This window comes from Pseudoliparis swirei, chromosome 11 (assembly GCF_029220125.1).
Source record: "Pseudoliparis swirei isolate HS2019 ecotype Mariana Trench chromosome 11, NWPU_hadal_v1, whole genome shotgun sequence".
Classification (NCBI taxonomy): domain Eukaryota; kingdom Metazoa; phylum Chordata; class Actinopteri; order Perciformes; family Liparidae; genus Pseudoliparis; species Pseudoliparis swirei.
The window spans coordinates 2,855,086-2,877,491 of record NC_079398.1 but is presented as its reverse complement, the minus strand read 5'-3'; the positions used below and the strand labels follow the sequence as shown (position 1 = coordinate 2,877,491).

General features: G+C 48.5%; 1 protein-coding gene across 2 annotated transcripts in view; it reads left to right on the top strand.

Annotated features, from left to right (window-relative positions):
• The window catches only part of kif26ab (kinesin family member 26Ab), a 68,414-nt gene that overhangs the window by 32,242 nt on the left and 13,766 nt on the right, over nt 1–22,406 (top strand). The window contains exons 4-5 of one of the 2 annotated variants that reach the window (XM_056427110.1): nt 1,358–1,548; nt 19,654–19,837. In XM_056427110.1, coding sequence (XP_056283085.1) covers nt 1,358–1,548; nt 19,654–19,837 — 375 coding nt within the window. Of the gene's footprint in view, nt 1–1,357; nt 1,549–5,575; nt 5,684–19,653; nt 19,838–22,406 lie in introns of those variants that run through there. The other variant, XM_056427111.1, reaches the window with a different exon arrangement.

The window sequence follows — 22,406 nt, the reverse complement described above, 5'->3', positions numbered from 1 at the left end:
TTATAATAGGAAATATTAGGGAGTATATTGATATTGTTATGAATGTGTTATGAAGCATAGGGGTACTGTCTACTCTATGCAAATGTAAATGGCAAGAATTAATGTATGTTCATGAGAGTGAATGTTAGTTTAGTCTTTCAGAATCGTGGAAGCCGGTTGAAGCCCGTGAAGTGACTTTAATGCGGGCGATAACAGACGGGACTTTTATTGTGAAAATACTTGTTTAGCAACTTGACCGGACGTGACGTATTGACCCGGGGTTCGTGACGTTTGACCGCTCCATTTTGATAGCGGACTTTTATCCAACAGGAAGGTGTTAGAGGATGAACTACCTTTGAAGAGTAGGTGATTTGGTTGGTTTGCGACGAAGACTCTTGGTACTGGGGAAACATCGCTCTCTTTCGTCATGCTTCGAGCTCGTACCCGCATCACCACGAAGCCCACGATCCTGAGCCTCGATTGTTTGTTTACACTTCTTGCCATTAAATATTGTTAAACTTAATTCACGTGCATCCGGAGCCTGATTTCCATCATCTGCCAAGTGCCCGGTTTCAGTTCCTCTTATAACGACTGGCTTTGGTTATGGACGATGCATCTGCAGGTCTCTGTTAAAATATCCCATATAATAAAGCCATCTTCATTCTTTAAACTTACATTGTCAGAAACTGTATCATCATCACAACAATGATAATAATCTTTCCATACCCTTTTGGAAATATGTGCAACAGGAAACAAGAAGCCATCGTAGTATATCTGCTGCAGGACACATGTAACTCATATGAAGATGTACAGGTGGTAGATCCAGTGCAGCTTTGGAATTAGTTTCCAGAGAACTGAAAGAGATGCAGCGCACATCTGTTTACTGTCCACTACCAAGCTCCCAGAGCAGGGTGTGCCCATGCAGGTACAGTTTTGATACCTCGTATACATTCATGGAACAAATCACATTTCTCCGATAGTTTTCGATGTTGCTTTGAACCCCACTCTTCAAGATAGTCCAAGTAGGACTCAGCCTGCAAAGTGCCAAATTAGCCGCGGAGGTAAAGATATAATCGGGAGTAGAGTGAAAGAAAATCGCGGTGTGAATTAATTACCAATTAAATGTGGGTTATCACTTAATTACAGTAGGCTACCGCCGCCAGAGCATCCTCCAGAGAGTCCAATGAATGGTGCAGCATCCTTGCTGTTCTGTCGGGAGCTCTCTGCTGTGGACACTGCTGACTCCTGCTAACCGGCGCCGGCTGCAGCAGCTGCCGGTCCATCTGTGGCGCGAATGGAGTGAAAAGGACGGTGGGCGGAAGCTCCGACACTTGTGAGCGACGGTTGTGGTCTGATCGCTGTGTCCGTCCGTCGACAGGCTCACGGTTCCATGGGGGAAGCGGACGTGGATGCCGCGGCCTCGGAGGCCCCGGTCGCCAACACGGCCGCCGACGCCTCGCCGCCCCGCCGACTGAGGAGCTCCAGCCAACCGGGACTCCAAGCGGCCGCCGCCAACACATCCAGCTCCCCGTCTCCGTCCTCATCGGCGGCAGCCTCCTTCTTCATCAGGTAAGCGCCCCCCTCCCTGTTTCGTCCAATCACTGTCAAAACGTCCAGAGATTAGATCGAGCTTTTGCCGCGCCAAATGAAGTGCGGAGCGTTTTTTTGTGAGCTTGTGTGCATACACACCTGCATGCATTCCGGCTCCTGTGTGTGTGTGTGTGTGTGTGTAGGTGTACAAGAGGAAAGCTGACGCGGAGATATGCACAGACTCGCCTTTAAATGTCGGTCGAAGGTCGTGTTCATGGTGTTAACTTCCATGTGGGGCACCGATTCCACGGAGATGTTGTTCTTGCCACAGTTGAATGATTGCATCGCCTTGGGATACACACCATCACGGGACGAAATGAGCCTTTAGTTACAGGCATCACTGCCCATGAATGGATAGGAGAATTACATCATTTGATATGAAGAGGGAGTGTCTCTCACGAAGGGGCTTAGGTTAAAGCCCAGTATTGTCCTGAGTTATTTCATGGTGCGTTCTTTTTAAAAATCTTTTTTATTTTTGGTTTCTTCGCTCTAAAAACAGCTCTCACGATTTTGCAGCTTTGCAGGACAATCTTTTCGTATTTCCGTGAAACCATTTAGTCGCCGTGTTTCTCAAGCTGAGCGAGGCTTTTTCAGCACTGCTTGGCTCCGGTGTCGTCGCCCCGGAGAATACTTCACCCTCTTCAGGCGGGTGGATGGCTGGTGCAATGTGCTGTATTGTCATTGATAGATTCCCTGGCAGGCTGGCCAGTGCATACATTCCCTGCCTCCTCTCTCCGAGGAGTGCTACGCCATAATGAAAGTTGGCCGAAGGGAAGCCGGCTAAGAATGATGCATAGGACCATTGAGGCTCGGCACCACGGGAGGCGAAGGCACATGTGGAGTGTGACAGGAAGCCCACGGGGGATCACTTTTCTCCGAGCACTCCGAATGGAGTTTGTCTTGCCAGTTTTCAACAGGGTGAGAGTATATCAGTGGAACCACGAGGCCTCTAGTTGGGCTAAGAGGACATTCCAGATCCTCCACTAAATATGCAACTTCCCGAGCTTACCACTTCCTGTCACGCGAGCAGAAGTCCTGAACAACAGAGAGGTACAGGGTTCATTCCAGACACAGATTTATTACTTCTTATGTTTACTTTGGACCTGCGCTCTGCCCAGCTCGCGCAGGCTAAAGAGGGAGTTGGGAGTTGGACTGGTTTCCCCCTGTAGCAGGTCCTGGTGGGGAAGCACAGTAAAAGGTTTCACCTCTCATTCCATCCTGAAGACGGTTTGCTGCCAAGAATGCGGTGTTGTACTTGGCCCAGAGAAACACAACGACGGGGAGCCGGCTGGGAACAGCGTCACATTCTGCGGACACGTAGAAAGGTGGCGGAGATGCACTTTGCTTGATTTGAAAGCACACGCCCTTTTCCTGACCCTCTGCAGCTGTTGCCTGCAGCAGGAATATCATCATCATCATCATCATCATCATCATCTTGTTGTTGTTGTTTTTGTATATCACTGTTGACTGAGTGAAAACAAATTGAATCAATCAACAGATTTGTTTTGTTTTGATGGTAGCGCTTGAATAATAATATCTTTTTTTTAAAAGCCCAAGTCTAATTGAAAACTCATATCTGATTAGTATTCCTTTCTGTTCTCGAAATATACAATTAGTGGGATGCATGTGTGACTCCTGAGAGCCCAGGATGTGGGAGCAGAATAACCAAACAGGAGCTTCTGCCCCGATGGAGGGGAGAGCGCTCCGGAGACACTTGTCTGACATTCAGGAACGGCGTTCCACTCCGAGATGAAATTTTAATTAGAATGCAATTAGCTGGAGTTTAGCTACTTTAGCTATTCTGCTGCTGAGAGAAAAGAAGAGCGCGGCGAACAAAAGCGATTCGTCGTTTTCAATTTCAAGTCAACCGTTCAACTTATCAAAAGAAAGTCTACGGACTTGAAAAATCATTTTAGCTTGAATGTTAAACTTGATATATACAGAGACCAGACCATCAGAATTTCTGTGCACAAATTATTAATGTGTCCCCTCAAAATTCTTTCCACATCGGTGAAAATGTTAAGTCATTATATTCTGTATGCGGCCGCCGCTGCAACAAATTGCTAAATAGTTTTCCTCATATTGTTAGTATTTAGTTAATGCATTCATTTCAGAATAGCGTTTTGTCTGTTAAATGCAACATTCATATATTTTTAGTTCCCTGAAACATATTTAATGGGATAACAGATTGTTGGATTTGGCGACAGGTGATCGTAAATGATTAATTTGAGTAGTTATTAATTCAAGGGAACAAATTTCTCTCCGTGTACCAGACCAATAATGTGATTTTACGGTCTGTTCTGCTGCTCATGGGAAAATGTTCCCAGAGAAGTCTGTTCGTAAATATCGTCATGTGCTGCTTCTATTTTCAGAAACTTTGATCACACAACAAACATATCTGTTAAGGCACTTTAGAAATTCCCAGTTCCAGTGAAATTGTTCTGTTATCATGCTTCCTGTCTCTGGTAATTGTTGAAAGCAAAGCGATAGCCCCGAGGTCAGTAATGACCAATTGGCAATTAGACTGTGAGACCGACAGTCACCGGAAGACAGGAAGAGTCAAAGGTCAAACTCTGACTGGTGTGTGTGTGTGTGTGCAAGTCTGCATATCATTATGTGTGTGTGTGTGTGTGTCATAGTCTAACATGGGGGGGTTAGTGAATTTAGAGCCGTGCGTTCAGCTGACTAGCACGTTAACCACTGATTGCCTTGTGACGGAGCATATGATTAGTGTATTGACACAGCGCTGAGTAATGAAACCGGGCGGCGCCCGCAGCAGGGGCCAGACGCTGTGGCTAACTGCCGCCTTGCAGATCCCTCTCCCCATCTTCTTGTTCCATTAGCACCTGCTGTATGTGACGGCGTGTTTATTACCCACTGGGCCCCGTGGGATTTCTCCGTGCACATTGGAGGAGTCGGCTGCTCACTTTGCAGTCTACTTTTCTCACTGGGCTCATTTCTGCAGATCAGCATGAGGCAGTTCTCCACGGTCCATCGGTGTTCCCTTGTTTATGTTTGTTTGGAGGGAAGCTAGTCCCTCCTTCATTTGCTACTTCACACTAATTATACTCCGGAGAGTTATGATTTACTCACTCCAAAGATACACGGAGGTTAATGAATAGAAGAGTATCGAAGACCTTGAGGAAACCACTCGTTGGTCGGGACTCAGAGACTTCAGAGGTGGCACACGGGCGGGCGGGCGGGCTGTTGCAGGGGCAGGGCGGACAGCTGTTTGCTGGAATGCGGCCCTGGAGGAGCGTCAGGAGGATGTGGTTTTGATGGTCGTCCATCGCCGCCCCGCAGCTGCTGCCCAGGTGAGCGTGTGTGCAGTAATGACTGTGATTGTGCAGAAGGAATCCTCCTGTAATTGTAGCAGCCGGACCATTTCGCCTCTGTTCTCCTGCGAGCACGAGAACCTGTGTTTGTGTCAGCAACACTCACTCTGCCCTTCACCCCCCAGCCTGCTCTGAGTAACCATAGAAACAGGTCATTAGCTTGTGGGAATACAATTATTATTTTTTTCCTTGAAAAAATGGGTATTGAAATCGGGAAAGTTGAAAGGGCCCTCTCTACTCCACTGGACTGCATCGCTTCGATAACGAGTCCTGCGTGTCGCAAAGTGGAAGCGCTGCGGGACCACGGCCGCGTGTTCTTTTTCTAAACCACACACGTGGACCGCCTTGCAATTATCGCCTCGCTCCATTGTTTCGTCAGTTTCTAGTTTGATTGTTTCCGAACTTTCCACGAGGAACTTGGCCGCTGCCTCCATCCTGTTTGTTTGTTAATACGATGCGAGCATCGGTTGCCGGTGGAAATCTAGTATCCAGAGGGGTCGTCCGCGCAGAGAGGCTCGAAGCAGACGAAGCGGGACAGCGATGCGCTTCGCGGTCGGCCGTGCTGTGACTGACAGCAGGGGGCAGGACGTATTATGTGGAGCAGAAGAGTTTGCTGAGCACAGAGGATCTGGCCCACATGGCGGAGGGATAAAGACACAGAGCAGGACGGAGCTGCCTGGGACCGCTGGGCTTATGGAGGTTGTCACTCAGAAGTTGTGCGCGGGCTAAGTCAGGAGGTCTGTGGAGAAGAATAGTGGATTTACTACCATGGGAGTCAAGTAAGTTATGTGGTGCACGGACAACACTGAGCTCCCATGGATGTGTGTCTGTGTGATCCATGCAGCTATTGTCTTTTCTCCCTTTGTCTTGCTCTCGGCGTCGCTCTCTGCTTTCCGCTCTGTGGATTGTGCAGTTTTGTGCAGTTGGAGCTGGACTGGATTTCTCTCCCTGGAGGTGAGAGGGTAATGGTTTTGTTGTCAAGCCGCAGCGAGATGGATTCCTCCGCCAGAGCGAGAGTGTGAGCAGAATGTGTAGCGTGGCAGAACAACATACTGCTGAAACGCTCGCCGCATTTTGAGGAAACGGCCGCGGCGGAGCCGAGATGTTAATACTGCCTCGAGCTCCAGAGCCCGACAAATGAAAATTGATTCCTATCAATCTGTTGAATCTGAGCAACACACGCCCGGGGGCAGCGAATGGCTCATCATAAGTATTGAGGGGGTGGTAGCTGGGATGGTTGAGCTGCTCTGTGGTATTTGTCTTTGTGTACTGTTGAATAAAACACCAGCTGGCATTCTCCTGCCATAATCAGGCTGACTAATGGCTGCCTCCGCGCAGCGGCGGCACCAGCTGAGGCCACGAAGGGGCTGCAGCCGGTAGATAAGCTCAGGTGCGATTCTATCCGAGGCCCGTCGGGCGCCGTCAAGACTGAGGTGTTGATGGAGATCCAGCCTGGTCATGCAGCCTCAGGGATCCTCAGCCGGTAGATACCTCCCACTACCCTCATGCATCTCCTCCTCCTCCGTCTGACTCACAATCCTCCATGACTGTTGCGTAAACACACATCTTTTCTTTCTGATATAGAGATAGAGATTTGCTCTGTACTGTATTGGACCTTGGCAGAGGAACAAGCGTGTCCAGTCAGCCGGAGGGCCTCTTATATAATGTATGATGCACAGGAGTATAGACTGAATAGTGCATGATTTGGATTCTGTGTGTTGTTCTGCAGAAAATCGGTGTTAGCTTCACAGCTGGAGTATCGCCCTGTGCCTTTTTTGGGATCGCGATGTGCCTCTGCACCACCGGGGTGACGGGCACTGTTGGGGCAGGCAGTGTAGAATCACTTGAATGGCAAACAGTTTATAAGGATGTTCTGAAACCGGGCACTTCGCAAATGATGGAAAACAGGCTTCCGGACGCGCGTGAATTAAGTTATCAACATTTAATGGCAGGAAGTGTAAAACAAACATTCAAGGCCTCTCGATCGTGGTCTTAGTCGTCCGGCTCCTCAGGTCCAGCCTTCCGGCGTCGGGGTACCTGTAGAAGAGAGCGCTCTCCCTAATCCACAAAGTCTTAGACTCAAAATCAGCCAATCCTCACTCTCAAAGGTAAAGCGACTTCGAGTGTCTAGAGAAGCGCTATATAAAATAAATGTGTGGCAGCTGTGTCTGATTTGGCCTCGGCTGCTGGTGATTGGCAATCACTCAGCAGCCGAGGCCACCCTTATAAAAGCTGCCACTCGAGAGTGGAGGGGGAAGGTGAGCAGAGGCACGTGTTTTGCGGTCTGCTCGGTGTCGTGTGAGTGACGAATAAAGATGTCGTTGAACCAAACCTCTTGCGGTCTGGCGGATCCTTGGTGCTGGCCAAACACCAGGTGGCGGCCAAATCAGACACAGCTGCCACAAAATGATTATTATTATTATTAAAGGTGAGTCCAGCCTTTAACACCTCGTGATTGGTTCAAAGTCCCGCTAGAACAATGGAGGGGTCGAATGTCACTGAACCCCGGGTCAAAACGTCACTTCCGGTCAAGTCGCTAAACAAGTATTTTCACAATAAAAGTCCCGTCTTGTTATTGTCCGCATTAAAGTCACTTTCATGCAACATACATTAATTCTTGCCATTTACATGTGCATCGAGTAAACATTACCCCTATGCTTCATAATACATTAATAACAATATCTATATTCTCCCTAATATTTTCTTTTATAATATCTTTACCTTCGCATTGAAAATGCGGAAGGTTCTGTTTTGATCGGTGTATTTATGTATGTATTTATTTATTTATTTGTATGTGTGTTATTCGCATAAGTAAAAAAGTATTAAACCGAATCGCATGAAATTTGGTGGGATGATTGGTTATTATCCGGGGACCATTTGATTAGATTTTGGGATCGATCGGGTCAAAGGTCATGGTCAAGGTCATGAAAAGGTCAACATCTTCTTTCAATTTATATCCAATTGGCATGCAACTAATGCCAACATGTTCATAATTCAATGCCCAATCTTGTGATATGTGATGGTATGCGCTCTACCGAGTGCCCATTCTAGTTCTATATGTATTAATTTAAAGCATAAGACCTCTGCACATGTTATCAAAATAAACTATTACAACCTAACCAGCTCCAGTAATAGAGGAAGGAGAAGCAGAGTGTTGGTGTCAGCCTGCGTGAGGGATAACCTCTCTGCCATTTCCCCTGTCCCCCCCAAATAAACCCCTGAGTCAGGAAGTCGGTCTGGCCCACTCATATAGCCTCCGGGGGGACAGTGGAGGGAGGGCCGGCAAACAATGAGATGAAGCGCTGACTCAAGCCAGTGCATTCACCCGGGGTCCACGTGCACTCAGCCCTGTGGGGAGAGGGGAACGCACTGCCATCCACTCCTGACGGATTCCTTTCATGAGCAGAGAAACGAGAGGATGTGAAGCCCCGACCTCTGTCCTGGAGGCTTGTCACCTCACATAGGGCGGCCTTTGTCTCTCAGTACGTTGGTGGGGACGATCGGAACGCCTAGGTTGTGTGCGACTAGTTGAATGTGGGCAGGAGAAGTCCCGCCCTCAGCTTTAATCTATTTCCTTCTCGCCTCGCCTTCCCACATCGGGCATTCCCCGACTGGATAATGGCTCTGCTCGCCGCCCACAGGGCTCCGTGATCAGCACATTAATGTGTGGTTATCCCGCTCGACTCTGCTAAATTCTCTCATCCCCATTCCGCTAATGGATATTAGGCATCGGGCCTGTGGGGGCAGACGGATGCCATCTAAACCTCTTTAGTGTCCCTCAGTGAAAGGTGTCATGCAAATGGAGGCTACTTTCTATGGCGTCTCTTCTGCATTGTGGCCGAGACACAGTGTGAGGAATGAGAGAGCCAATTGCAATAGCGAGTGGCGGGGAATACACGGTGAGGAATTTTATGACCCATTGTGTGCAGATGCAGAATAGAGCCTGTGGCCTCTGCTCCCATGAGCTGCCTTTATGTCTCTCAACCCAGAGAAACAAAGATGGGTCCTGGCGGGGCTTCTGAAGCACCAGCCGGGCCTTCTATTGGACAGGAGTAACTAATAGCTGCCTAATCACTGGTTATAGGTTGATTTCCCAAAACATTCGGCTTAATATTTCAGACACACGTGTGCACTTTGTGTTTGTCAAGGGGAAGGAGCCAGCTTTTATAGATGGAGATCATATTCCCGCTGAGGATGAGGCCGTTGTCAGGACAGGTGGTTTAGCGTTTACCTCATCAGCCGTAATGGCGGAAGCCTTTCAGCATCATCACGCTGCTTCCTTTCTTTTTTTAAATCTCCATCAAGGGGTAGCTCAGCTGGTGGGGCCAAATGACAATTGTGGGGATTTAAAAAAGGAGTTATAGTACTGATGAGGCTGATGAAACATACTGTGCTTTGTTGAGTTTATTATCTGCAAATGTAGAAAAGTAACCTTTGGCTTCGCTGTTGACTGGTGCAATAAAAACATAACGATCCATATTAAGACACCGGGGGGGGGGGGTCATAAAACTGCTTCTAGTACATATTCCCCATTATATTGAATCCACAATCTGCTTTTGACTCGAGAATTAGTCAAGATTAATAGTTATTAAGTCGGATATTATGCCCGCCGCGACCTTTTCTTTTTGGACACGTGCAAATCCGTACTGTACGAAACTTAAAGTAGCGAGGGTGATTGATCTCCTCTGTGTTTTTTTCCCCGCCGTCCTCGTGCCAAACGTCTTCCGCGGAGAGGATGATAGCCTGTAATCGGTTCGCGACCCAGCACGTGAGAGCCAGCTGCAGCGTGCTAGAAATCCCATTATCCCCACACGCTCTACGAGGCCCAGTGAGCGTTGCTGTGTGTCACGTCTGCGGTCGACTTCACGAGTGTGTGATACAGGATAAACTGCTTCACTTGAAGAATGCGCTTGTCGTCACTAACGTCTTAGCGGCTGTTCTCGGGGACACATGTGCTCATGCAGTTAGATTAGTCTTCCCCTTTTTTATACACACTCTGTGATGTCGTTATTGATCCAAATCACTGTGTCTTCCTTCCGTCTTAAGACGGGTCACTTCATCGTCTCTTCCCAGATCTGGTTTCGTGGTCGTCTCTCTGACTCATTTCGCCTGACTTGGACGCCCTCTGATTTTTTGTGCGGTTGCCCATTGACTTGAATATAGATGAAAGATTAAGAAACACGTGTTTGAACTCCCCTCCCCCTGCGTTCAGCGTCTCCGAACGGCTCACTGATTAATCACTCCCAAATGTTCTCAGCAGCCTGCGGGCCTGTTTGTTGTGATAGCCTCTGTGTGGAGAAGTGCAAATAAATAATCGCTCGGTGTCTTACCCTGGCAGCAAGTGATTAATGAAGAAGAGGAGGCGAGCAGGAGTCTGTTGGCTTTCTCCATCTCTGTCTGTCTCTCCCACACTCATCATTCTCCTAATGACTAATACGGTATTCCCAATTCTGATACGGTGTTATGTATTCATCTAAGAGGACATTATATTTGACGAGGGGGGCATTTCGTGTGACTAATAGTCCTCATTTGTCTCGTGTATATCAAATATCCGTCTCCACTGCGCGCCGTCCAGGACGGCGGGCGGGGGAATGTCACTCAGTCGGCGATGACTCGACGCCGAGAGCTCTTCTCCGCGGAGCGGAACATCTTTCCCCGGGGTTTTCAAGGCGAGACGTGGGTGGGATGGCGGGTGAATCGGAGTTCAACATTTGTATTGAGAGAGTGAAGTTATTCTAGTTATTGCAGCCTTGGAGAGAAGCGCAACAGAATACCTGAAGCGGTGTCTGAGGAGCAGAGCGAAAATGCACCGGAAGAGATGAAAGCAGCTGTTAATCTTTGTCAGCAGTGCCAGGGCTGGGGAGGCTGCAGTCTGCAGAGCAAGGAGGAACAAGTCTTCATTATCATCTGTCACCCATCAGCTGAAAAGTGGATTTTTTTCCAAGACTTTTTTTAATTTTTTGCTGCCTGGACCAATTTCGAGGTGATTGCTGTGCGCTTTCCGCTCGCATCCCAGGCGGTAGTTTACTGGGAGCCTCTCGCAAACAAGTTCGGGTCAATTGCTTCGAGATTTTACTTCGAGGACCTTATGACCGCCATTGCCGGTATCTCCAATTATTTCCTCTAGAGGCCTTAAATTGGCCCCTTCATCTCATTGACTAGCAAATGATTCCCGCAGAGCTAATGCAAGAACAATTAAACAAAGTGTAAATAGAATTATAGACTCTGACTTTAACTCTTGAATGTCCTTCCGTTGCTCGTCTTAAGCCCTCCTTAAGCCCCCAATTTAAGACCCCCAGAGAGATTAGTAGCCTTTCCTGTGTGGGGCTGTGTGGGCTGTCTGGAGACGCTTTACAGGCAGATAAACACAAGAAACACCGGATGTCAGTGTTACCACAAGAAGGGTTTGACACCCACTCCAACAATATTCCCTCCTCCATCAATGGGGGTTTGACCTTGGCACAGACACAGAGCCCCCTCTTTGCTCAGCCCTTTGCAAATCTGTTGGCACAGATGACACGTCCGCTTAACATAGTTCCTTTGACATATCAAGGCAAATTCAAATGAATGACGGAGATGCTTTTAAACCCACTGTTGCTTACTCAGCTATACTGTAACACCAAAAGAGACTTTCTTGAATATCGATGAGTTTTTTTCACTTTCTGGTGCCAACTGTTCCATTTATTCTTGGCCGACTGGGGATTCCCATCCTTGGGAATAAAGCAATTCCGAGCTGGCTGTGGCATAGCACCAACGATCATTTTTCCTGTTTCCTTCTCAGGCAGAAAATGATTTCCCTCCTCATGGACAGCGCCTCGCTGGCACAGAGCCAGGCCTACTGATCGGAGAGAGGACTTGGCTGCTCCCTCCCTCACTGCCTCTTTCTTTCTGTCTGTCTTCCTCCTTCCTCTTCCTGGCTGTATTTGGAGATTCCTTCCCCTACTGCATCTCAGTGATCTCTAATTTGTTATTTATTCCATCGCCTCCGCACGGCTTTCTTCTCCCTTCCTTTCTCCCCCCGTTATTCAAGCAATTCCCCGGAGGATGCCCTAAACCCTTGTTCTCCACCTCAGTCCGCAGAATGATTCAGAAGAGTTTTGAGGAGACCGTGACAGGTTTTTTAAATCCCAGGTAGAATTTAGGATTTGACTCAGCTGCGTGTTTCTCTCTTGTTCCGACAGAAGCGCTCTTTGAATCCGCATTGAAACATGAATACGACAAATCAGTTGCACAAGGCAACACCAATTTTTGTGGAGAAGATTTTTCTTTTCTATGACAACACATTGTACTCACAGATGTTACATGAATGCATTTGGCCTTACCTAATTGGCCGGGGGTTTGCCTCGGTGAAGATGTGCGTGCAGCCTTGGGCAGTCAGCAGTCGGCTCACAAATGATGCCCCATTTGGTATTCTGTGTCCAAGGCCAGACACTGAGCAGGGACAAAGGCTTGTTGAACACCTTGTTGGAACAAAGACCTTTTCTAAAAAGCCTGAGTCCAATGTGTTCACGGGGTGCCAATATCCAAATATTGCCCCGCTAACTGGACATCATATTCATAGCTGATTGGCTTAGCGGGGATCAGTTTATCTATTTCTGAAGGATTTACAGAAAGAGTATAAATCTTAGCCTGCAGGTGTTTGGCCACTTCCTGCAGACTGCTGTTGTGTAAACCGACACGGGAGAGAGGCGCTCTGCCTCCAGACCGCTATTAAAACAGGCAGGACACGTGCTGCCAGTCAGTTGAAAGCTTCAGAGCTTTGGCTTGATAAGATTCAACTGACAGCCGGATAAGCCTGTCGGTTCACTCTTCCATTTTAATGTATCTGCGGCTGCTGAAGGAGAGAAGAAACACATTTTCCAAACTGACTGGAAAGATCTGGGTTTTGGTCGATTCTCATCTGAATGATAAGATAACAACACTGCACGGAGGGGGATGTCTGCTCCTGTATCGCCAGGTCGGAGACGTTTCTTCTCTTTCGGGACGTAAAATTGCACATTTTTTGCAACAATTAACATTCGTTGAACCGCATTCCGAGATCAATCACTGTGTTCTGGATGTTTCAGCCTCGGGCTTTTTTTGTTTTGAGTGATTTAGGGTAGAGGAGACGAAGTGAGAAAAATGCATGTTTACAGCACCTTGATTGCAGGGCGACTTTCGAGAGGAGACAGGCTCATTACCAGACTAAACCCCAGCGCCACACAGGAGGCTCGCATCAGCCGTGTCATACATTCAACAGCCTGTGCCTCTGTTATTGTCCCCATGTGCCTAATGCTGTGTCTCAGGTCACCAGAATCCGCATAGCTCTTGGTTATTTTCAAAACACAGCCTATGATAGAGACCGCCTGTGCTTTTAGTGTTGAGCGTAATGCATATATTTATACAAGAATGGCCATAAATCTGGTGGATGCTGACACTCACAACAAACTGTCTTGACTGACCCATTTAGACGTGTCTACAATGACTCTGGGAAAACGCTTTATAGTGAGGGAGCATTCGTCTCTAATGATCGCCGCCCTGACCTCGCTAGTAAATCTCGTGTGGATGGGCCACTGCTGGCTGGCAGAGACTGACATCATTTCCCCTCATCTGTGTGCCACATGAAACCGTGTGTGTTCACAGGCTGATGTCATCGGGGCTTAAGCACCACTGACGCTAAGCTGCGGCTGACCGCGGCCATTCAGATGCAGATTTTGTTTGAATCCAAACCATAATCGGCGAAGCGTGCAGAAACGTCTCTCTGCACATTGAATCTGGTGCTGTTGCTTCAACTGAACTCAGGTGGTGGATGTATGTTACCCCCCCCCCCCCCCACGCCTCTGGGGCACAGGGCTGTTTGATCGTGTCAAGGGCAGCTCATCAATAAGACAGTGTGTACTGATTTTAGCTCTGGGGAGGTTTTCTATTGATTATTATATGACTCAAAAACAGAGCACCTCACCTGAAAGACCAACATACATCCAGCACAAATAATCATGATAATCTGCTGATATGGCATTTTGGACTTGGCAGTGTCTCCAGCACTCGACTACGTGGTTTCATGCACCGTCCACTCCACAAATCTCACAAATGCCTTGACTGCCGAGTTCGTGATTTCATTCTGAATGTCTCCATGCAGCAGCGTGCCAGCCTGACTCATTGTGCTGTAGTCATTATCCTTGAATGGTGTAGAGGAAGCTGGCCGGAGCCCAGTATTCCCACCTGCATTCATGAAGAGCTATGCCGACCTGCTAATCAGCAGCATAGGGAAGCTGATTCACTGGGGGGGGGGGTCTGATATCGGACCCACGGATCTGATCCCCGCATGAATGGTCAGAGTCGCCTTATCTTGTCTGCAGAAAATAAAGGAGAATCACAGGAAGAAAATGTCCGGATATAATAAATGTGGCAAACATGATAATTAGCCACAGAAAGGGGCAACCTGAAGAGGCGTAGAGCCACCTGGAGAACAGAGACAAATGTGCACAAACAAGCAAATGGATGCGCCAGCTAATGATTCTCTGGGGAAGAAGGATTTCTCTTGTTAATTTGACAAAGCTTGAAAAGAGGGCTGGAGCGGTTATTGGCAGCGAGCCAAAGTGAAGCTTCTGAAACATTAGGCAAACTCTGCCTGTTCGCCAGCCATCGCCCTCCTCTTCCCTCACTGTCACTCCCTTTAGAGCTCAGGAAGGAATCTAGATGTCCACCCTTGAACAAAGGCACCGGGAGACCTTTTATTCCAAACCGTCCTTAATTTTACATCCGTCTTGCTTTGGCTCAACTATATATATATATTCCAATCATTATCTGTCCCTGAAGTCTATTCAGAAGGAGACAGTGATAGAGCGTAGAGGCTATCAGGACGACTCCAAATGTGGCGTTACGTCATTTTGATGTATAACACTTGAAATCACAATAAAGGTAGCCGCAATGAGCGCGAGAGTAATGACCGGTTGCACTGCCAGGGTGACCGATGTCCGCATTAGTATTGTCCCGTACTCATCGACCGTCTCCAGTCACGGTTCAAAGGGATTGGGTGTAAAAGTAGCGCGTGGCAAAGCTTCGGGAGACTTCTCTTTCCCTTGCTCTTTAGAATAAGCCCACCTCAGGCAAATTCATCTGGACACACTGCAGAAAATCAGAGGTAAGCATGCTGTGGCAAGGAGGGAGATAAAGGTTACGTGATATATCAAACGGCTTCATTACGGCGGTACGCTGTGCTCTCTAAATAGGGAGGCGGCGGTGGGTGTTATTTTTTCTCCCCGCTTTTTCTTTTGCCACTAAAATGTAATCCGGCAGAGTTCACACGAGGGGCACTGTGTCAGAGCGAGAGAGGCAGAGAGCGCTTGCTGTGGGTTTGTGTTGAATGTGCTTTTCATCTGGCGAGTCTCACACCCACTCTGGCTGCCGCTCTGTCGTAGTGGGCACTCTGCAGCCGCAGCAGCAGCCTTTCAAACAAGGCCGGCTGAGAGGGTTTACTGGTAAATTGGCAGCCCAGGGAATACAGGGTACTCTCACCCCGGCGCTCGCCCACTCACGTGCTTTCATTCCCCTTTTTACCCTTGACCATTGACTGACTGCACTCTCTCTCACCAGCCAGCATAAATCCGTCTTTCTAAGATGTCATCTGTTCATTGTTTGTCCTCTCCCCTTCTCTCCTTTGCTCGCACTCTTTTTTTAAAATCTCTCTCAGCTCTACGATTGAATCAGAGCGTCGCTCACTCAGGCGATCCATCGTTCTGCTCTTAAGTATATCTCTCCTTATCTCTGTGCCGCTCCTTATGATTAATAACACTTTCATTCATCTGGCTATAGTTCCATCCCTCAACAGAGGGAAAGAAAACTCAAATCTGCAAGTGTACACTCACTCGCCGCACACACGCACACGCACCCTCGTGCTCGTGCGTGCACTGGAGGCATACTAACCAAATCTGTTTGAAGTGTGGGACCCTAAAAGAAGAGAAGGCTTCTGTATGCATTAAGTATTCATGTGACGTGTGGTGGGGGCATACGTGTGTGTGTGTGTGTTGGGGTTTGTGTGAGACAGAGTGTGTGTGTGTGTGTGTGTGTGTCTGTGTGTGTGTGTGGGTAGAGAGAGAGAAAGAGAATACTCACAAATTGCGCCGTGAGCAGCCAGCAATCGAGCGCTGACACCTCGTCTGGCAATCGGAGGGAAAAGGGGCTGGGCTGAGGAAAGAAAGAGAGAGAGAGGAGGGCGGCAGGGAGGGAGAGAGGAGGGAGTGTGTGTGTGTGTGAGAGAGAGAGAGAGACGCGGCAGGACAGCTGCCAGCATTTCTCCGAGAGCAGGAGAAGGACCGAGAGGCGGAACAGTCGTAGGAATTCTCCTCGAGGAAATCTTCCCGCTCAGCCCAGCGTGCTGCGTCTCCCTCCGTCCTCTTGTGAGCAGCAGAGACTCTGGGAAGGACCCGGGCTCCAGGACCTGCAGACGCAGCGCAGTGGATTTACCAAATGAGACACAGCCGTGCAGCCTGTGGGACGAATGCAGAATTGTGATGTGAAAGAGGGGAGTGGAAAGTTGGAGAGCAAGCTTCTGTTGGGCTTTTTTTTGCATCTCTGAAGTTTGTTCAGGTGAAAGAGTTTGAGGTTCTTCGGTGTTGATGAACAGAGGAGGTGCTCCTTCTCATCCTGACCGTCTCCTTACCTCCTCTGGACTACCTGCACAGCTCACTGTGAACCTCCTGCAGGGTCTGCCCACCTCCACCCTCCCCCACCTGGCGCTTGTTCCATTCAGTTACTATGCCGCCTCCGCCTCCTTCTCCCGGTTCTCCCTCCGCCCCCCCAGCTTCTCACAAACCTCTGTGAAATCAAGCGGAACCTCGATGATTGTGATCGGAGCAAAGAGGACCCCCCCCCCGTGCCCCGACTAGCGAGCGGCGGCCCCGCCTCGTTCTGTCCTCGGCCGCTGTGCCGGCGTGTCAAATGTGCAAGTGATGGAGAAGAGTGACAACACAGATATGGACCGCAAAGTTGAACTCTATCAGTTGTCTGTTTTTTGACTCGAGGCATAAACCAGATAATGGATTGGAAAGAGCTGTAAGTACACCATTGCATCATTCTCTTTATCGGTGCATGCTCAAACAAACCCGTGGTTCGGTCTGTAATATGTGTAGCACTCAACACAGCATCGCCGGTGTGTGAGTATTGTGTACTAACTTTACGCTCACTGACATCAAAGGCACGGTGTCTGCTTTAGACTAAGTTGTGTAGGGAAACAGCTTCATTAGGATGGAGTGAACAGGTGGATCAGAGCTTCTCCTCGCCGCCTATTTTCCATTGACTGGTCATATAGTTGGGCAAGCCAGCGAGAAGGAAGAGCGAAGGAAGAAGAGAAAGTGTCAAGCAATTCATTTCCCTTTGTACTTTTGCTTGTGGTGAAGCAATCGATCAATATCATCCCTTTTTCTCCACATTCCGCTGAAGAGCACGCGCACTGCTCATTGTGCCGCATGAATTAAACCTCAAGGTTACCGGCTCTGCTTTGGGTCGGGAGCGCTCCTGACCAGCAGAGGCCATTATAAACCAGTACAGGATAGTGGCGCCTTTCCCCCCCTGCATGGTGACTCCTGATGCTCCATTTATCTCTTCGCTGCAAGAGGAAAGAGACAGAATGAGGTGAGAGGGACCGAGTGAGGCAGACGGAGGGACGTGGGTTCATTTATCTTGTGCTTCGGATGCCTCTCATAAATGCGCATACGCACTCGCACAGTCACGCACACAGACACGCACACGCAGTCACACGCGGCCACGTGCGCCCTGGTGTCGTTTCCCCTTTCTCTCCATCTCACATTCAACTATTCCATCTCTTTTTTTTCCCAGTCACACGATCCGTCTCGCACGCTATCACACAGGCAGCTCCCCGGGGAGAGCCTTCTCCCGTCGCCCTCTTGGATGCAATAATTATTCCATCAGCCGGCAGTGTGTTCCCTGATTGTGCTCTTGGGCTGTCGCTGCAGGGGGCGTACAGCGGAGAGGGGAGGGTTGAGGAGACGAGGGCGGGGGGGCGGTTGTCATTCCGAGATGCGGGGAGAGGGAAGGGTAGGAGGTTTGTGTTTCTGGCAGCAGCCCACCCGGTCCTGTCCGGAGGAGCCCAGAGCAGGACTAATGAGCTCAGGCTGGCCCATTAACACACTGCTGCTCGCCAGGACACACACACGGTTCTGCCCTTTTCTGCTCTTTCGCATGCTCTGCTTCTTCTCTTAAAAAAATCCCTTGCTCTGCAGATTTCTCATCTTTTAACCTCACGCTCCAAATTGTTTTCATTCCCGATGCCATTTGTACCTTCGCGTTGACAACGGCGTCTTTGTCTCGTCTGCGTTGCTCTGAAATCCGACTGCTCGAGCGAAAACCATTTGAGAGCATTTGAATTTCCTTGGAGTATTACTTTCCTCCCTGACCTTGAATTTCCAGCTCAGGAATGGTGTTAGCTGATCCAGGGCTCTGCTGTACCTGGAACCACTCTCAGTCTGGCCTGATTTCCTGCATGCTGTGCAGAGATATCGGCGCTGTCCTTTGAGGTACAGGGGTTTAGACACAAAGGAGCGCATGTGCTGGACTCAGTTGGCCTGCGACCGATGCATGTCTCATTAGTCCTGACTTTTGGAGACAAGAGGACTGGATGACAGTGGATTTTAATTAGAGGAATGTCAAAAAGCTGGATTCAGTTACAGCAGCGGGTTCTGTTCGATGCCAGCACAGCAGAACGTCTCCGGCAGTTGTTCTACTAATGGAAAGAGGAGACAGTTGAGTTTACCAACCTGCCTCTCAACTACTGGGCTATAGTTTATTGTCTAATTTAAATGATCAAAACTCCAAACACTTCATGCTCCAGCATTGTCTTAACCCTCCTGTTATCTTCACATTTACTAACATATTTTACCCTTGGGGTCAATTTGACCCCAGCAATTAAAACCTCCAGAAAATTATTAGAATTAATATTGTTTCCCAAGTTTAAGTGTGAGGTACTTTATGTTTGTTTGTTGACTACCTAAATAGCCCTTTAAATATAAAAAAAAAGTTGATATTTCTTATATGTTTGACACAGTGAAAAACAGCCTGGGGTCAAATTGACCCCAAAGAACACCGACGTTAAACATTGAATGGGGTCAAATTGACCCTAAAGGTAACAGGAGGGTTAAATGATGGGGGAACACTCTCATAATTGCTCCCCTTTAGTAACAGAGACAGACATGATGACTACATCCCAGAGGGGCAGTGTGTCAGTGGTCTTCACCTGTCATGTTTTGTGTCTGATCAAGATGAATGCACGAGTATACGGGGCCTTCCTCCTACGACAGCCTATGTTTCATCCCCCGCAGGCAAAGACAGTTGCCAGGTAATCATTTATCTTATTGATTTGCAGTTTCTGTTGCAAAAATCAAGGTTTAAGAGCACTCTGTCTGCTCTCGTTGAAGTGGAGTGCTGAAGCATTATCTTTCCTGGTAGGGGAGGTGAGGTGGGAGTTGGAAGACAAAGCAGTTAGAGTTGGCGCGCTGCCTAGCTCTCCTGCTGACTTTGTTTTCTTTAGTGGAACTAAAAGGAGCCTGTTGACCTTTATTTTACAGTTTCAGCGTGAGATCAGCCAACGGCTTCGCGGCACCCTTACAAAGGCCTGTGGCTGGGTAAACATCACATGAGAGAAAAAAAGATTTGCCTTTGAACAACTGTATGGAACTGTGTTTTCTCTTTTTCCGTCTCTTTAAAGTTCAGCTTTAACCTCAAGGCGTCTCTTTTCTTCTTCTTCTTCTTCCAGGGCAGCTCAGAAGCTGAATCTGTCCTCTAAGCGGAAGAAGCACCAGCCTTCACCGCTCCACGCGCAGGAGCCCTCCATTTACCCCACCAACTTCAGCGGCACCCTGCAGGTCTCGCCGCCCCCGGCCCCGCCATGTCTGCTCCGAGCCGTGTCCAAAGTGAAAGAGAACCCGGGGATGGGAAAGGTGAGAACAGGCCTGTATCAGTATACTGAAAGCTGAATGCATGATTAAACTCCCCCCTACACAACTACACACAAACACACAGACCCCCATTGGAAGGGGGGAATGCAGGGTCCACAGGCAGCGTGCCGTCTGGTCCGGTCCTTGCAGATGTAGTCAGATAAGCCTCCTGGAATGTCATGAATTCATTTCGTCAGTGAGGCCAGCGTTCCTCTGTCGGAGAACAGAACGACAGCGACGCTGTAATCCTCAAATCTGCGGCTGCGTTGAACGGCAGGATTTCTAACTCCGTGGCGATGATGAAAGTCAGGCTGGCATCAAATAGGACAGTCATTAAACAAAGCTGTACAAACACAGCGCTCTTCCTCTGTGGTTTATTGGGTATTGTGTATCTGAGCGAGCGTCCTGTATTTGTCAAGCAGAAGAACAAGATTAGATCCCACCTGGATAGGAAGCGCTCGTTTCTGTTGCCAGGTGTCCAGACGGTTGTGATTTCGCCACATATTGTAAATCTCCCATTGACACAAGGACTTCATGAAAAACCTGTTATTCACAAGCCCAGACCTGAGGTACGCTCTACATCTGTGCAGCTGAAGGGGCTGGCTTTAAAGGAGAAATCAAGATTGATGACATTGTTCCAAGCCTATGAGGCCAGATTTTCAGGTGTTCTCATCGTAAAGCATTGCTCTCGTTGATAATGTGTCTATTTCTCTCCTTTTGCTTGCGGAATGACAGTTGCAATCACATTTCCAGTCTCCTACATGGTTTGGATTTTGCCTGCGTCTGTTTCATATTCAATTTAAGATTGAGGTGAATGTCTTGTTTCCATGAACCGTATGTGGGTCACTTCCACTTTTCCACTTTTGACCTAGACACAGTTCTTTCAGACATAGACAGTTGAGTGGATAGAGGAATGCCAAGCCACGCTAATGGATTCTGTGGGGGATCAAGGGACAGAGAAACAGGGCCATTAGCACGGGGTTAGAGGTGTGAAAATACTGTAGCCAATCCTCTGTGGCCTCTAGTATCTGATCTCTGCCAACATAAATAAAACGGAGACATTAGCTGGCCTGGTAGCCTCTGTCTTGTAGACAGAGACTCAGCAGTCATGTGTGGAAGCCCGGTTTAAATGTCATAGCAAATGTAATTCACTGAACATATGCACAGGTCGGTCACGATAACAGCCCCCCGCGGAGGACAAAGACAGTTTGCACTTGGCCTGCAGAATGCAAGATGAATTCACTCATTGAAAGAAAAGGATTTGCAGTCACATTGTTTCAGACTGCTGGTGCCTGGGTCTGGAGCAATATTTATATTCTATATGTGGGAAGAATGGGCTTTTTTGTGTAAGGCGTGAAGAAGATGGAGACTCCCAGAGTGTCCAAAAGGGAAGAGAGAGTTAGCGATATTTTAAGGTTTTTATTTCAATGCCTCAGAGGCATTATGGGTACTTTTTCAAGAAGCTTTGAAATGGCTTAGGGTTGAGTTCCCATCACATATACTGTAGGATATAGAAACTGTACAGTTGACATCATGCGAGGCGTAACACTAAACACTCAGGGGGATGACAGGGACTCCAAAGACTGCTATTCATATCCCAAGAGCCGCTTACGTCTCCTGTCAGTCACAGATATATTTCTGCCATGACTTTGGAGATAAAGTAGAGGTGTATTTCCGACCATCAGATTGTAAGACAATATTGAGCGTCAGGATTACAAAGGAAGGTGATTGTAAAAAGAGATGTAATACAGTCTGACATGCACCCGCACAGACCACACACACACAGTACAGCATGGTGGACGCAGGAAATGGTGAAATAAAATGGATATTGTTTGTACGAGGTGCCACTATACACCACTGGCGGAATGACCTCACTTCTGTAACCATGGCAATGACGTTAGACACGAGCGGGCTTGTCAGAGCTGTGCCGAATTAGCACCTTCAGATATAAGCCGGCGTCCCTTTTAGCGTAACATGCCGGCGCGATGGGGCTGTACCGTGACCTATGGAATGCGTTCAGACTGTACGGTCACTTTATGAATGCCAAGCCCCAGAATGCAACAGGGTAGATTTTGAGGCTCTTCATGTGAATCCGCCATTTTCCATCCAGGCAACAGAGGTGGGGGAGAGGAGAAGGAGGAATAAGAGGGGGGGGGGGGGGGGCATATGCTCCTGCACTCCCATGCTGGTGAGCAGCTCCTAGTCCAGAGAAGCAATCCTGCTGGAGGGATAATCCCCCAGCGTGGCGCTTCACACACATTTGTTTCCACCATTTTCCGCTCTAACTTTCAGTCCGCACCTTTTTGCCTCTCGCCGACACCACGAGCCGACGTGTTCATCGTCAGGTTCGCCAGTCGATGTGAGACTGAGTGTTACCATGGCAACTGTCGATGTCCATCAACTCTGACATCGTGGATGTGATGTCAATGCACACTTCTGAGCCATGCTCTGTTTGGATGCCTATGACTATGCCTGCTCATGGACCGGGGAAGAGGGGCCAGTCCCCATGGGGGGCCTCGGGCTGCCAAAAGATAGGGAGGTTGAACACATGACCCTCAGTGCACACAGCACT